Source organism: Corvus hawaiiensis, chromosome 1, assembly GCF_020740725.1.
Source record: "Corvus hawaiiensis isolate bCorHaw1 chromosome 1, bCorHaw1.pri.cur, whole genome shotgun sequence".
Classification (NCBI taxonomy): Eukaryota; Metazoa; Chordata; class Aves; order Passeriformes; family Corvidae; genus Corvus; species Corvus hawaiiensis.
In genome coordinates this window covers 39673017-39687965 of record NC_063213.1, presented here as the reverse complement: position 1 = coordinate 39687965, position 14949 = coordinate 39673017, and the positions used below count along the sequence as shown (strand labels likewise).

Sequence of the window (14949 nt, the reverse complement as noted above, 5' to 3'; positions counted from 1 at the left end):
TAGTGAATCTAAACAAACACATATTAATATGTAGCTAATTACAAAAAAATGCTTCTCTTTATGTGATAGCAAATCATTATTAAGCAGAAGAAAGTTAATATGCTAATATTGCACTGCACAGTTAATTTCACCACATTCTTATTTTAACTCCAAGACACTCAGAACTTCTTCTGTGTACCTTTTATTAAGTTTGTCTGAAGAGGGCAGCCTTTCCTAATACACTTGGAATTTTCTTAATTTGACAAGGTTACTGAACAATTTGTTACGTAACAATTTGTTACGCTGAACAAATTGACAAAGGACAAGCTCAGGATCCAAAGTTTGCCTCTCATTATTGCCTGTGTTTTCACTGAAGTTTCTCTCCATGTATATTTATCAACCAACTGCAAAGAATACCATTATTTTAAATATTTGACCTCTCTGGTAAAATACAGTCCAGTTTTACTTACTCTCAGTGCTAAATGAATGAAGACTTGTTGTGATATTTCTAGAAAGAAATTAGAAGAGAAGGTTATTAGGAAATTTCTGGAAGTATGGGTGTTGTTTATTCTTTCTGCAGTCTAGAAATAAGTGTTATTCACATGCATTTTTAAAAGCTAAGACTGCATGTGAATAGAGAAGGAAAATATCTGTCCCTTTGTGCTGACAGTCCTCCTAATCCTTTATGATTTTCATGCTGAACTCCTCTCCAGGCTTCAAAAAGAAGCATTAGCCTGAAAGTAGACAATGATGTTACATTTTCTTTTATTTTATAGTTTAATCATAAGGAAACATTAAAAAAAAAAAAATCTTACAGCAAATTCATGCATTGCCGTGTTACCAGGAAAGATGAATGGCTACTCTGTATTTAGCAATTAGTGTGATAGATTTAAGGGCTCTTAGAAGAATTTATTGCTCTGGTGTGCCTCGATCATGGAGCAGGGAGGGGCGTTTGAAGAAGCTGGGATGATAAATTTTCGCAGTTATTGCTGCTCTAGCCACTATGCCGCATCTCTCCCCTTGCAGTGACAGCCAGATTTGAATGCCGGTCTCACCTTCCGTGGTGTTGGGACTTAGATTGCATGATAGGCCTGGGGAAGAAGCAGTGCTTGCTGAACACAGGGAGCACAGGGGCTGGGAACAGGGAGAACCTGAAAGCTACTGCTGGCTGAAGAGGAAGGTAGGTGGAGACAATAGGTGTAGGATTTCACAACATTTACATCAACAAGCATCCTGTTTGCAAAGGAGTATCACCTGGATGACTAGAATCCCTATAAAAACCATGTCCAACACATTGCTTGGGCAGTAAGAGTGGTGGTGTAGATCCTATGCAGAACAGTCAGCTAACTATACCCTCAGTAGTTCTCTCTAGAAATTTCTGCAACAAAATGAGATCACTCTATGTACCCAGGAGCTCAGTAAGTTTGCTGTAGTGGTTGATGTCTGGCAAACCTTGTAGCACATCCCAGTCATAGCAGCTGTCACCAATGCCAGTTATATTGTGCTTGCACCAACTACAGTCAAACTGCAGTACATCCCCCCTTGCATTTGTCAGCTTCTTCTCTCAGCTGATGATTAGGCAATACCAGTGCTAATCTAGTCAAGCAAACTCTTTTTTTAATTTGGTGGCTTTTTAGGGTCTTTTGTACAAAGAAATTTTCCTACTGTCATTAAGTTCAAATTAGCAAATAACTGAATTTATTCCTCCCACAAACTCCTACTGTTATTTAAAGCTGCCAGCTATTTAGGCTACCAAACTCATTGCAACCTCATTGCCTGACAGAAAGCTTGCTCAATTAAAAGACTACTTACCTGGTTTTACAATCCTTGAATATCATTCATGTTCACTGATCCAAAACCACAATTTTTTCTGACTTTGTCTTTCCTACAGCAGCCATTTTCTCAGAAGTCATGGCAGTGCAGGGCTTCTTCATCTTCCCACTTCAGCATTGGATTGCTATGAAACAGAGCAGAAATTTCATTGTCTCCCTACTTGGAAAGCATCCAATTTCCTACATAACAAACAGTTGCATACTTGTGCTGTGCTGTTCTAAGATGTCAGATCCTCTCCTTACAGGCCAAAGACCCACTAGATTATTTCTAAATCCTCTAAGAAATTGCATCTTAATTGTCCTTATATCAACATTTTCCCTTGAGACAACACCTAACTAAAACTCATTGCTTGTTTTCATTTTTTGTGACTAATCTTTGGAGGGAACTCTTTGCCAGACACCAATATTTGCCGTCACTCACTGTTTCCTGTGCTTAAAGAGTACGTGTCTGTAAAAGGTATGGAAGCTGGATTTTTGAGGTTGAAATGGGAAGAAACATAAAAATAACTCCTACATTTCCAATATATCCTTATTTTGAAATCGTAGATGTGACTTTCTCTTTCTGCTCTTAGGGAATGTTTTCAAAATTAGGTTGTAAAAAATTTGACTAAGCTTACTGCATCCAAGCCTTATTAATTTAGCAGGAATTGCCAGCATTTTTCCTGAATGTCTAATTGCCTTTTGAGTACTTTAAAAATTTGATTCTTCTGAGAATGACTCCTTTATCTAGAAAATAACCATTTGTTGTTCACTTTTATCTCTCACCATTAAAGAGATCATTATAGTACCTCCTCCATCTTTCTATGATTGCAGTGTTTGCAAATAAAGATTTTTATTTTTGTACTTTACTGAACCTTCATGATTCATGCCCTTGTCTCGCAGTACTGAAGCACATGTAAAATAGTCTGATTATTACATCTACTGTATGCCATATTTTACTTTAATTTCTGCACTGTTATCTTTTGCATTGTCTTATCAAGGCTCTTCTCTGTTCTGGCTTTATTATAATCTTCAATGTAAGCATAAATCTGAATACTTATTTTCTTTGGTGAACATTAATAAAAAAAGGAAAGATTCCCCCCACACCTTTATGAGAGCATTCGTTGTCTTTATATTTGCATTTGTTCTTCTAATGTTTTTTGATACTCTATATAGTGTATCTCTGAAGGTTTCCTATTCAGTATCAGTTTTCAGTGTGGTCACTTTGTTATCTTTTAATACCTCAGACCCAATATTACTCAAAGATTCTGGGTCACTTTTCATATTTCTTGTCTGCTATTATAATGGAACAGATACTCTTTCTCAGAATAGCTGCTCAAAGAGAACAGCTCTCATTAAAATTAATTTATTTTATGTTCTTGGTGTTATTCTTTTATCTCAAATCAACATAGACTATTTAATTCCATTTTTGCAAACCTATGCAAACTTCTGAAGAAAGCCAGGTCTTTTGGTCCCACAAAACTAATCCCATTTTGCTCTCTACCATAGCCAAGACTGTCTGTGTCATACAGTCATAGAAACATAGAATATCCTGAGTTGGAAGAGACCCACAAGGATCATTGAGTCCAACTGCTGGCCCTGCACAGCACCATCCCCAAGAATCACACCGTGCACCTGAGAGCAGTGTCCAAACACTTCCTGAACTCTGTCAGGCTTGGTCCTGTGAACACTTCCCCTACACCTCCTCATGTCCCAGCATCTCATTTACTCAGGAAAATGGTGAGAGTCCAAAGGACGTAAAAGATGTCGTATGTTCCAAGTTCTTCTGATAATGCATCTTATATTTCCTTGGGCATTCTTTCAATAGGAGTAGGAGTCCTGGTGATATCAGTACTGTGGTGTTCCCTGGCTCACTGCTTAAGTTACTGATTGCTGATAATAGATCATTGCTCAACATAATTCTACACTTACTTCCTAGCTCACAGTCTTTTTTCCACAGAAGCAGCTGCTTTAGAAACCCACTTTATGACTAAATTTTCTCTCATATGGCTGTGTTGTGCTTCCCTACCTTCTCTGTAGTGCTTGGGAGAGTTCTTGACCTCAAAGCATCGAATGGCTCCATATTTTTCTTTTTTTTCTCCAGCTGATTTCTCCTCCTTATCTAATTGCATATTTCCAAGTCTTGTGACTTTCTTACAATTTCTTAATTGTACATTTTATGGGATAAGAATGCCAACTTTATGTCAACTCCATCTGGAAGACTTGAAGGTTTTCCTCAATCTCTTTGCAGCTGATCTTCAAACTCTCTGGCTTTGGAAGAAAGTGTTGACTGCACAGCAAATCTTGGTGTCTATAGCATCTCCACAGAGAAGTTCTTTCGCCATATAAAATTCCTAAGAAATATATTATTGCTTCTCACCAACAGTAACAGTTGTTCAGCTTGTTTGTGATTTCAAGGATGCTGCACTTTGGTTGATCAATACAAATCAGAATGGAGAAGGAATTAATGGTTACAGTATTGCTGGCTCAAGCTTGACCAGTCAGTTCTGCTAAGGTAGATGTGGTTTGACATGGATAGCACAATTTCTGATATCAGTTCTTATTTGATTTGTGAGATAAAAAAGGCCTGTGGACTTCATCACCATTTAAATACATACTTTGAAACTTAAAATACATTAATTATTAGTTTTAACAATCGAGTAGAATATGGGATGGTATATAGGGAAGGGCTGGGTATTTTTTAGCACAAAACTCCAGGTTGGAGGGTTTCTGAAGAGAGGATATTTTTTATCCCTGGCTTTGTCTAGAAGGTTTATTTTTTCCCTTCTTTAATGTCTCTATTAAATAGGTAAACAGGAATGGACAAAGAGAAGAAAGAGAGGGAATCACAGTGTCATGACAACCCCTACACCCTGGTTCAGAGCCCGTGTCAAATCGTTAGGTGTCAAGAATCTACAGATGGGGGCGAGTGATAGATGACTTATACTACTTTTGGCAGTTTTCACCTCAAAAATTATGAGTCACTATGTTGATATCAAGACTAGACAGTAGATATGAAATGTGGGTACTTTGAGTGAGTGCCTGAGTTCCTATAAAAGCGTCTACTGAATGCATTTGCTTCATCAAAGCCCAAACCCACAGGTTCAGAGAGATGTACTCCTATGGTTGACAGCTCAGTCAATATCTCTCCTGCTCTGTCTCTTCCTGTCATAACATTGATTTCTGTAGAGGAAGTAATCCCTAATGACATTGTGTAACAGTGTTAAGGAAAGACTGTTTTCCCACTATGCACTTTTTCATACACAACTTATAAATGTATTTCATTACTTATGAACTTTACCTCTTGTAACTCTGTTACATTTTATGTACTGACATTCTATGCAGATCAGCTGCTTTCTTAATGTTTTCATCCTGATTTTACACTTTTATGGAACAACATACTTGGTGATTCCCCTGCATCATCTCATCGCTGCAAAACAATGATGTCACTCTGACATATGCTATTCTCTCAGCTGCCAAGAAAGCTGAAGGATGCGTCACGCACCCTTTGCATGGAGGAAAAGACCATATTGTCATGTCACATACCATCCTTCCACTGCTGTCAACATCACTACACTTCACTTTGTGTCCTAACTCCATGATCAGCAATGTTCGCCATGAGTGGTAAAAACTGCTGCATAGCTGTAATGAAATGACATCCCTGTTATTAATCTGATTATCTAACCTTTTCTGTCTTCCTTTTTTCTAACAAAAAAACCCAAACCAAACCAAACCAACCAACCAAGCAAAAAAACCCCAAGAAAACCCCAAAACAAGAAAAAAAAAAAAATTCAAAATCCATCTCACTGCAACTTTGTAGAGCTAGCATCACTAGAAAGCAGGCTGTTTTCCAGGAAGTTTTGGAGGATTTTAAACTTATATATTTTTGAAGAAACCATGGATATTTAAAGTACTTGGAATTTGTTTTGTCTCATGGCCAGAGTGCTAGCTATGAATTTCCAGCTAAGTATTGGTATTGTTGAAAAATGGGATCAGGTTTTGAAGGGAGCGAGGAATTGTGTGTATTTATGGCACAGAAGTGAAAATGGCTTCATGGGTGAGCAGTACATTTGTAATGAACAGGCTTTACTGGGGTTTGTCTCCCCATGGAGCCAGGTGTGATGCCAGATTGGAAGCACAGAGATACCCTTTCCACTGAGCTGACTTCTCTGATCCTTTGAGATGATGTTTGTGAGGAAGAGGCTGTAAAGGATTTAGTATTATCAAGTGTGTGAGGTCTTACCTCACACAGAGAATCAGCATGGCTTAAGGGTGTCTGGAGCCAGACCAGAGGCAGGTATGCCTTGATATGTAGGTGTGAAGTCTGTGTTGTTTCATGAGATATCACTGGTTCAAATTTCAGACTCTGTAATTCCTCTAAGTACCATTTTTGATCAGATAGTATCAGATGTCATCCTTTCTATTTACCTTGTACATAGAAATTAATAACTTGTCATTTTCTGTACTGCATTGTTGTGGGATAAGCTCAATAGGTAAAAAGAAATAAAACTCAATGCTTCAAAAACCAGCTCCCACTGCTCCAGTCTGCTGTGGTTAATGTCAAAAGGACTTCGCCCATTATTAGTTCCTGGAGAGTCATAAAGGACATTATAGCCCTTTATAGTATGAGAAGTTAAAACTTTATTTTTCATTTGTGTTTCCCTTCATAAATTCCTGCTGTGAAAAAAAAAAAATAAACAAGTAAACCCAAAGGCCTGTGTCCCACAAGAAACATCCGCATGTCGGGGTCCCTCCCCCCTGCCATGTGGTCCTGGGAGAGGGGCCCTGAGGGCACAGGCACGGGGTTTCCCTGCCCCTGCTCAGCCTCGTTCCCATTGGTTGTTTTGTGTTCCCTGCGCGGGCAAGGACCCTCGGGTCCTGTGATTGCAGCAGTTCTTCAGCAGAGCTCCGGCCATACGGCTGGGGAAATAAACATCTCTGAAACATCTACCAAGAATCCATCCATATATATTTCTTTTCCACAGGCCTTGTTGTTTGATACGCGTTGCAGTTTCCGAACTGTAACGTCGGCTGAATATTGTTTCTTTTTAACATAACATTTCTGGTTCCTCTTTGCAGAAGTCACAGATATACAAAACTCAATTAAAAAAAAACCAGACCAACAAACTTCAGAGAAAGAACTTCATTGCCTTAACATCTTACAGAGTTGTCAGCTGTCTCTATTACTTTGTTCAGGAAATGATTTTTTTTAATTTAAAAGAAAATCAGGGAAATTCCATAGCAAATACTAGAAAAAAAGAAACCTAGCTATTGGACAGTGCAAAAATATATCCTCAATTTCATACCTGCCTCTACATAAAAAACTGGACTCTATATTCTTTAAACAAGCAGCATCTCTCATAAACCTGATGAACTAGAGAACAGCTGAATGCCAGCAAGGTTTTAGGCCAGAAAACCAAAGAGCTCGGGAATTGGTGGTATATGAGGTGTATCATGTAACTATAACTGTATTCTCAGACTACTACAGGTATGTCTAAGTAGTTTTCTTTGAAGAAAAATGGTTTTGATATGACTAAATGTTTGGTATATGTTCCATTTATTTTCAAAGGTTTTTTTTCCCTATTTATAAAGAAAATTCTTTTCTCCTTTTCTTGCCCAGCCAAAAAATTCTAAGTCCTGCAAGTCATGGCAGTACTTCATGTCTTTACCAATGAGCTGCATTTTAAAGATTATCACAGGTTGTAGGAGTTCACAAGGCAGTTCACGAGTACCCTGATTGCATAACAAAATTGCTACCATAATAACCCTTTGAAACGTAGAAGAGGACAAATTGCTTAGGTCCCTTGGTAGCAAGGAGAACAGGGACTGTGGGTAGATTTAATTTCACCTAACATTAGCCATCCCCAGTTAGATGTCTCAATTAAACTGCCTGCTTAGCCTTTCTCTCCAGTGAGTGGATGCAAAGAGACAAGTACTTCCAGGCAGTAAATCATCCCCTCTCAAGATGCTTTTGCAGACTAATGGGATGAATTGCCATGCCAATCAGAAGACTTTATAAGTTTATTTGGGTGTAGAACAAGTTATGAACTTTGGCTTTGTTATCAGAATATATACTCTTTTTTTTTTTTGCTTTTAGAAATATTGTCAGAGCAATGACACTTGTAAGTCTGAGCTCTGCTTTTCTTTCATAATTTTGAAGTGTGGCCTTATCTTGAAGCTCTCCTTGACTGTCTGAGGAATTATTTAGGGACTGTATATGTTCTTGGCTTGTATTGCATACAGTCATTGGTAGCCTTATCCCAAGAATGAAATAGTAATACATATTTTCATGAACTCTCCTGTTGATCCATACTCCATTGTATTGGTTTCCATGTATTCTTCTAAAAGTTTTTTTTCCTGTGGCTTCTTGCTATGTTATCTGCTGTGTTCAGTAGTAGGAATCTTCTGAGAAAACAGTTTTCCTGTGAGCTGCATATAAAAAAGTATCTTTGCACATATACTGCATCATGTGCTCTTCTTTTATCTGTGCCACTTTACTGCTATGAGAAGTATTTTTTTTCCTGGTCTCACTGGGATTTGGAGACAGTCTGATGTTTCATCAGCATTCCTCACATTCAGGCTTGGGTCTGGCATTGCACCTTAATCTCCATCAGATTTTCTCTTCTCGTACTGACTGTTTTCTGGGCAGCAGTGTGCAGACCACCAGCTTTCCTCTCCATTTTTTCCATAACTTCCATCTCAGATACAAAGCTCACTCATCCAGTTTAGAGTTTTATTGCCTTTAAAAGTACAGTCTGCTGTGATTCTTAAACCTTTCTAGAATTTTCAGCAGAACTTCGTGATCTTTTAGAACAACTGGTATTCACCTGCAGCTCAGTGAGTTTGACCTCTCTTCACAGGTGGAGGGAATGAGGGAAGGGGCAAGGACATAAGGAACAGCTTGGACAAGCAGGTAATTAGGGCAGTCAGTCTTAATTAGTTTTTAATAGTTGGGGAGGGGTTTTTGTATCTGCGTGTGGCTCAGAGGCAGCTTAGGGAGCAAAAATGAGCTGGGAAAGCAGAATGGATATAAAGTTAGGTAAGAGGGGGGACTTGCTAGAGGTGGAGGTGTTGGTGGCTGTTTTGGGTTAGGCAGTTTCAGTAATGCTGTCAGGGAGCTCTACAAGACTAGGGAGTAATTTTATGTCCAGGGCTTGTGCTAATTGTGCCAGAGGGAGCATTCTTAAGTGTTCTGTGTTTGCGCTCTTTCTTTTCTCAAAAGAAGGAGTGATATGGGAGGTGATTATGATGGAAGAAAGGGATGTGGCTTAAAGGGCTAAATGCAGCCTGTAATCTACTTGGTAAAATAGCTTGAGAAAATGCAATGCCTTGAGGTCTTTGAGGTGCAAGCGGTATGCAAAAGCTACTCATCCAGCAGAGAATGTGGTCTGGCTTATGACCTTTGCTGCTAGGTGCGAAGAGTAATTCCTAAAGGTAGGTGGTTGTCTAATTTCTACTGATTGTAGCAAAATAGGGGTGAGTGTGTGTGTGTGTTTAGAGTTTGCTTGTGTATAACTTTCTAAGTCATTTGCTTCAAGTATTTTAACCATTGAGATGAGCAGGGATTGTGGGCTGGCCTTCAGGTTTTTTTCCTATTGCCCTTTAGAAGCTGGACAGAAGCTTGGATGAAAATATTTTCCAGATATTTCAGAATCTACTCTGAATGGTCTGATATAGAAGCTTCTGTGTGTGTGCAGTGCAAGCCTTTGCTCTATAACCCAGTAAGCTGGTTGCCTTTGAACATGCAAGTGAGCCCACTTCTTGCTCTGTGAATGGAGAAGAAAAAAAAACAACCTGGAGGGATAGGGGAAATAAAAGTTGATCTTAGATCTCTTATACTATTATTTGATTTTTTTTTTTTTTTTTTTTTTGAAGTGCCTTCTTAACCATATTGGAAGATGAAGGTCAGCTTATAGATATTTCTGAAGTTCTAGTCTTTTCTTGTTTGTAAAGTTAAAAAAAAAAAATCATCTTCTGCCTTTGTCTTTGGTGGTATTTGTTTGCTGGGTGTTTGTCCTGAAAGGATTTGCCCGTTTCTCTGTAATATTGCAGTACTGTTTCTCTGTGGGAGGTTTAGCTTTTGGATATCCTTGAAACTGAGACAGAAAAGTTCAAAAGAGTGATTGCTTTGAAGGAAATGTACCTGCTACAGGTAACAGGTATTGGAATAAGTAATGAAACCCAAGACTGGTATTTATGAGTTTAGATAGGAAGAAGATGCAGTTTTATTGGACAATGCTAAAGGCAGACATACATTACATATATAATAATTCAGAAAGGTGGTGTGGTGCTTGTAGAAAGGCATCTTGCCGGAAAACAACTTCCAGATGCTTCTAGAAAAAACTCCAGCTACCTCATTATTCAACTTGTTGTTCATGGATTGGCTGGTCATTCTTCTGAAGCAGCTGGAGATAGTTTTTCATAAAGCTGAAACCAGCACTGTGTGCACTTTGTCTTTTCTGAAGTTTCTATCAAAAGAGAGTGTTATTCTGTTATGTGGTGTATATGTGTATTAAAAATGCCTGTCCTTTTAAGGGTGTCTAGGAGAATATAAATACACTATACAGTAATGCTAATAATTAAATTTGTAAAATAACTGCTTTTTGACACACAAATACAGTTCCAGCAGTGGCTGTTTCTCATTAGAGGGAATGACATGCCAGCTTTAGAATATGTAATGATGTATATGCCCTGGTGCTTATAATTGGCATAGAAATGTACTATATCCTTGGGTGTTAAAAGCCATAAGCTATTTATTTTCATACTTACAAAGAATGTACTACATTGTGGTATAAATCTCACATGGATTGTCATAATTGCATTTTTTTTAGTAATTTATGTCCATATGGTTCAAATATGAATCTGTCCCCCTTATTAGCATCCTGCTGGTGACATAATGTACTGATAAATTAGTATCTCATGTCTGGAAAGCCTGTTCGAATTCAGATCTCATGCAAAAGAAATTAAACCTGCTTGGTCTTCCTGATACAATTAGCCTTGTTGTCTTGAAGATTTTGTAATACATGAGCTTACACAGTATAGTAGTGATACGCTTGCAAGAAACTTGGTTATTGGCTGTGGTGTCCAGTGGGTTTGTTGGGGTTTTTTTGTTTGATTGGTTTTTTTTTGTTTGGGTTTTTTGGGGAGTGTTTTTTTTTTGGTTTTGTTTTTTTTTTTTTTTTTTTTTGAAGCACCAAATTCACATAAGTAAGGGGTAGATTTGAAGATTTTGTGCTATGCCAGGCTCTGGCCTAAACTGGGAGTAAATGGTGTTGAAGTTGATGGTACAAAATAATTTTGAAACCAGAGATAATGTATAATAAAATAATTGATGGAGTTCTATTAGATGCCATATTGCATTGATTCTTCTGCAGAATCAAAGGCAGTTTGATTGTAAAGTCTGTATGTGACATACATTACATGAAAATATGCTATGGATGTGAAAGTACATGGTATGGTCTTTTTTCTTAGTTCTTTGAGGAAAAAAATAGAGAAATGGGTGGAAGAAATATAGGGATAAATCATAAAGGCTGTTTTATCTTAAAAAGAAAAGTTGGTATATAAATAATCCATTCCGTATTCCAAAAATGAAACTTAGGTAAGGTGAAATGAGTCTGAAAGAACAATTTTGCTTTCTTTTGTCCTGACATCCTTCCTTCAATCCTTCCAACCCATGAGAAACACCGCGTGTCACTGATCTCCACTCGAACACTGAGCCATTGACCACAACACTGAGCGTGACCTTGTTGCTGATTCTTTATTTGCTGGGTGGTCTGTCTGTCAAATCTATGTCTCTCCAATTTAGGGACAAGGGTATTGTGTGGGACAGTGTCAGAGGCTTTGCACAAGTCCAGAGAGATGATGTCAGTTGCTCTTCCTTTGGAGCATGTTTGCTTAATCTGAGTCAATTATCTCTCTGATAGGTAGTGCTTTGTAGCCTCAGTTTAGGTTGGGGTTTACCATTTAAATATGCAGTCTAGGGAACATGTACAAATAGAAGTGAATATTGAGGTTCAAGGTTGAACAGAGCATTGGTTGCAAATTCAGCAAGCTTTCCTCTGTGTGTTTTTAGTGCTACTGTCTCGTATTTGTGGTTTCTGGAGGCTTTTGTTTAGCTTTTTTATTTTTTAAACTCTAAACATTTACATGGTTGAGATTGGTGAAGTTGCCTGTGTGTGTGACAGACATGTTGGTGAATATTTGACATGTCCTTCTTTTATTTTGCAGAGACCTACAGCCAACAAGACTTCTGGTGCTCCTTCCTACAGCAGATGGTCCAGTTCACAGCCCCATCAGGTAATATGCCCTTGTCAAAAAGGATATGAAGCTCAGGTTGACACATTCTTCCTTTTAAAGTGAATCTGTGAGGGGATCTGAGAGTGTTATCTACCTGCACTGGCCCAACTAGGTCGTGCTGGTCTCTGAGGTTGTTGCAGGATATCCTGTGGCAAACTCTTGGCTGCAGTTGCTGCTCATGGAAGAGCTTGTACAGCTGTGCCTCCTCTAATGCAGTGGTGCCTTTCTGGTTTTTCAGGGATTGTTATTATAGTTGGATCCCCCTATCCTTTGCATCTTGTCACTTAAGCTAGAGGTGTGTGTGTTTGATGCCCTTTGGCAATGCATGAAGTTGTGTTCTCCTGTGCTAGCCTTCCCACCCCCCCACCCCAGGGTTTTTTTGTGAAGTGGTTACCCTCATCAAAACTTCCAAGAAAACTTGTTGTAAATTGTAACTGAAGCCAGAAAGCTCCTTAGTGATAGCCAGGAAGCAATATTAATGTTAATGATTCTTTATAAGAATTTGAATGGTATTCAGGGTTTCGGTTAACTTTATCAAAATCAAAAGACTTTTTTGACTATAGACAAGGATGCAGCTTGCTTTTGTTATTAAAGAATAATGTATTTCTACTAAAGCAACTTTGTCTTTAAAAACTCTTCAGATGTCTTTTCAGTAATGATTGTATTGACATTGCTTTCTTCCGGCCGCTACTAAAAGTAGTTTTTTCCTACCTCTTTCTACCTTCACTTTAAAAAAAACCCCACCAGAACCCAAGAAACCCACAAAAACCAAAACTACCACTCTCCTTGACACTATGAAAAAATCTAAATTACCCGGGTGAGCAAACCCTTGATCTGACATGCTGGATTTTCCTTTTGAAAGGCATGTGTACCCTAAGAGAAAAAACTTCCACTAAATTGTGATTTGGCCTCAAAAACTAAAGCGAAAGAAACCATGAATTTATTTTGTATTCAGATTAGAATGGGGGAAAAAGAGTGGCCAAGTGCTTCCTGGGCTGTTAGCTACCTTTTTCACTATCCTTCCGCTCTAAATAGTTCCGTTTTCACTAAGAATTGAGAGTTTTGTGCTTTCTCTTCAAATAAAAATATGGGTTTTTTGCTTGTAAAGTTTTCCATGTTTTCTGTCTTTCACTTTTTCAACATTGAATTTTTACTGTTGAGGGTAAAAATGAAGAATGCGTCGACAAAAGGTTAACTCTTTTCAGTGGTTGTTGCTTGCTCCATCCTAGGGCATTAGACAGTGAGCAAGAAAAAGTTTGTGGAGTATCACTAATATGTCTGAGCACTGTTCCCCTCTTCCTCTGTGTCTGCACTTGTCTCTTAATGGGGGACAAATTCCTAAGTCAGGAGGAGATCATCCTAACAAATCATATGGAATGCACCTTATGCTCTGCACACTTGAACTCCTTTTTGAGAAGGGAGGGAAACATAAATGCATAATAAAGATTGTTTGTAGTGTTACAACCCTGTCAAACCACTAGCAGAGTTGAGGGATTAACTACCAGGAATGTTGCTTGAAAGTATGTCTAGACTATCTGACATCTGCAGGAAAAAAAATTGTTCTAATGTATTAAAGCATGCCCGTGGTCATTTCCCTCCATGTATGTTGTACCCCTTATGTTTGACTCTCGTCTTTGTCATTTCCACTCTAATCTTTTCTTTCTCATCCTTGTTTATTGTAAGCTTTTGTCTTCTGTGTTTTGGGTTTAATAAGCTTATAAACTTGCCTCATGGATATTATAAATGCCAGTACCAACTGTGAGGATGTATAGGCTTGCTGCGGTTCCGTTTGGGAGACTGGAATACTGCTGTGTGCTCTCATGAGCTAAGTGGCAAAATATTTGTGTTGGATCAGAGATTTGTATTCAGCCTTGCAACTTGCCAGCATCTATATATAGTTTATTTAAACTTTTTTTTTTTTTTTTAAGATTACTTTCCAGGAAAGAAAAAGATTAAAGTTCAAAATTCATAGTCTGCATTTTCTTCAGTCTCATGCAGTGAACCCAGTGAAGGCTTTTCCACATGCATCTTACAAGAATACACACAGAAACCTAATAGAACTAGAGAGCTGAGACCTTTGATGCATCTAAAAAATGCTAAAAGTTAAATTGATTTCTTCCTTCTTTCCCCCAAGTTTTTCTTTTTTCATTTCCTCTATCCAAGTGAAGTTGGAGGGTCCATTGGGTGAGAGATTTGAAAGGGGGGGGGGTCAATGAGTCACAGAAAATAACACATTTTTCCCTGACTTGTTTTGCTTTGTGCTACCCAGACATGCTTATATTTTTGTATTGGATAAACTGAAGCATGTTTGTCTATCTCAAATATGCTGTCTGAGGAAGGTTTTTAATAAGTTTCTATCAACTCATCGCTCTCATGGACACATGGAATTTGTATGCTTAGATTGGTTTTTTTATATGAAGCTATTCAGAGAATAGTGTTATTTGGTTGGTTGGTCCCCCCCCCCCACTGCTCCTTGAGCTTGGGAAAGTGTCTTGTTGCAGGGGAGGCATCTTTGAAACTTGATTTAGAGGTTCCTTGTGACTGCCCTAGGAAAGAGGTATTAGTACCTCTAGGTTTCTTCAAGCATTCCTCTTTCTCGATGTCAGAATAAGAAGCCAGTAGTCTAAAAGGCTGATTTTTTTTTAAGTCAAGGAATTAATCTATTGAATTAAGGGGTTGGGGGATAGGCAGGAAAGCCATATCAAATCTCAGCTTCTGAACTGGCATCCATGAAGCTGTATGGGATCTTAAGTGCCTTCAGATGCACTAAACTGGCTTGAGGGATGGAATCGAAGAGGAAATACAGATGCTAATGAGCCAGAATTGTCTAAACTATGTTCTTAGCTAGTGGCATTGCTTGATG

At 38.3% G+C, this 14949-nt stretch overlaps 1 protein-coding gene across 1 annotated transcript in view; it reads left to right on the top strand.

The window, feature by feature from the left end:
• The window catches only part of RBMS3 (RNA binding motif single stranded interacting protein 3), a 709804-nt gene that overhangs the window by 94796 nt on the left and 600059 nt on the right, over nucleotides 1-14949 (top strand). The window contains exon 2 of the mRNA XM_048301460.1: nucleotides 12018-12086. Coding sequence (XP_048157417.1) covers nucleotides 12018-12086 — 69 coding nt within the window. The remainder of the gene's footprint in view (nucleotides 1-12017; nucleotides 12087-14949) is intronic.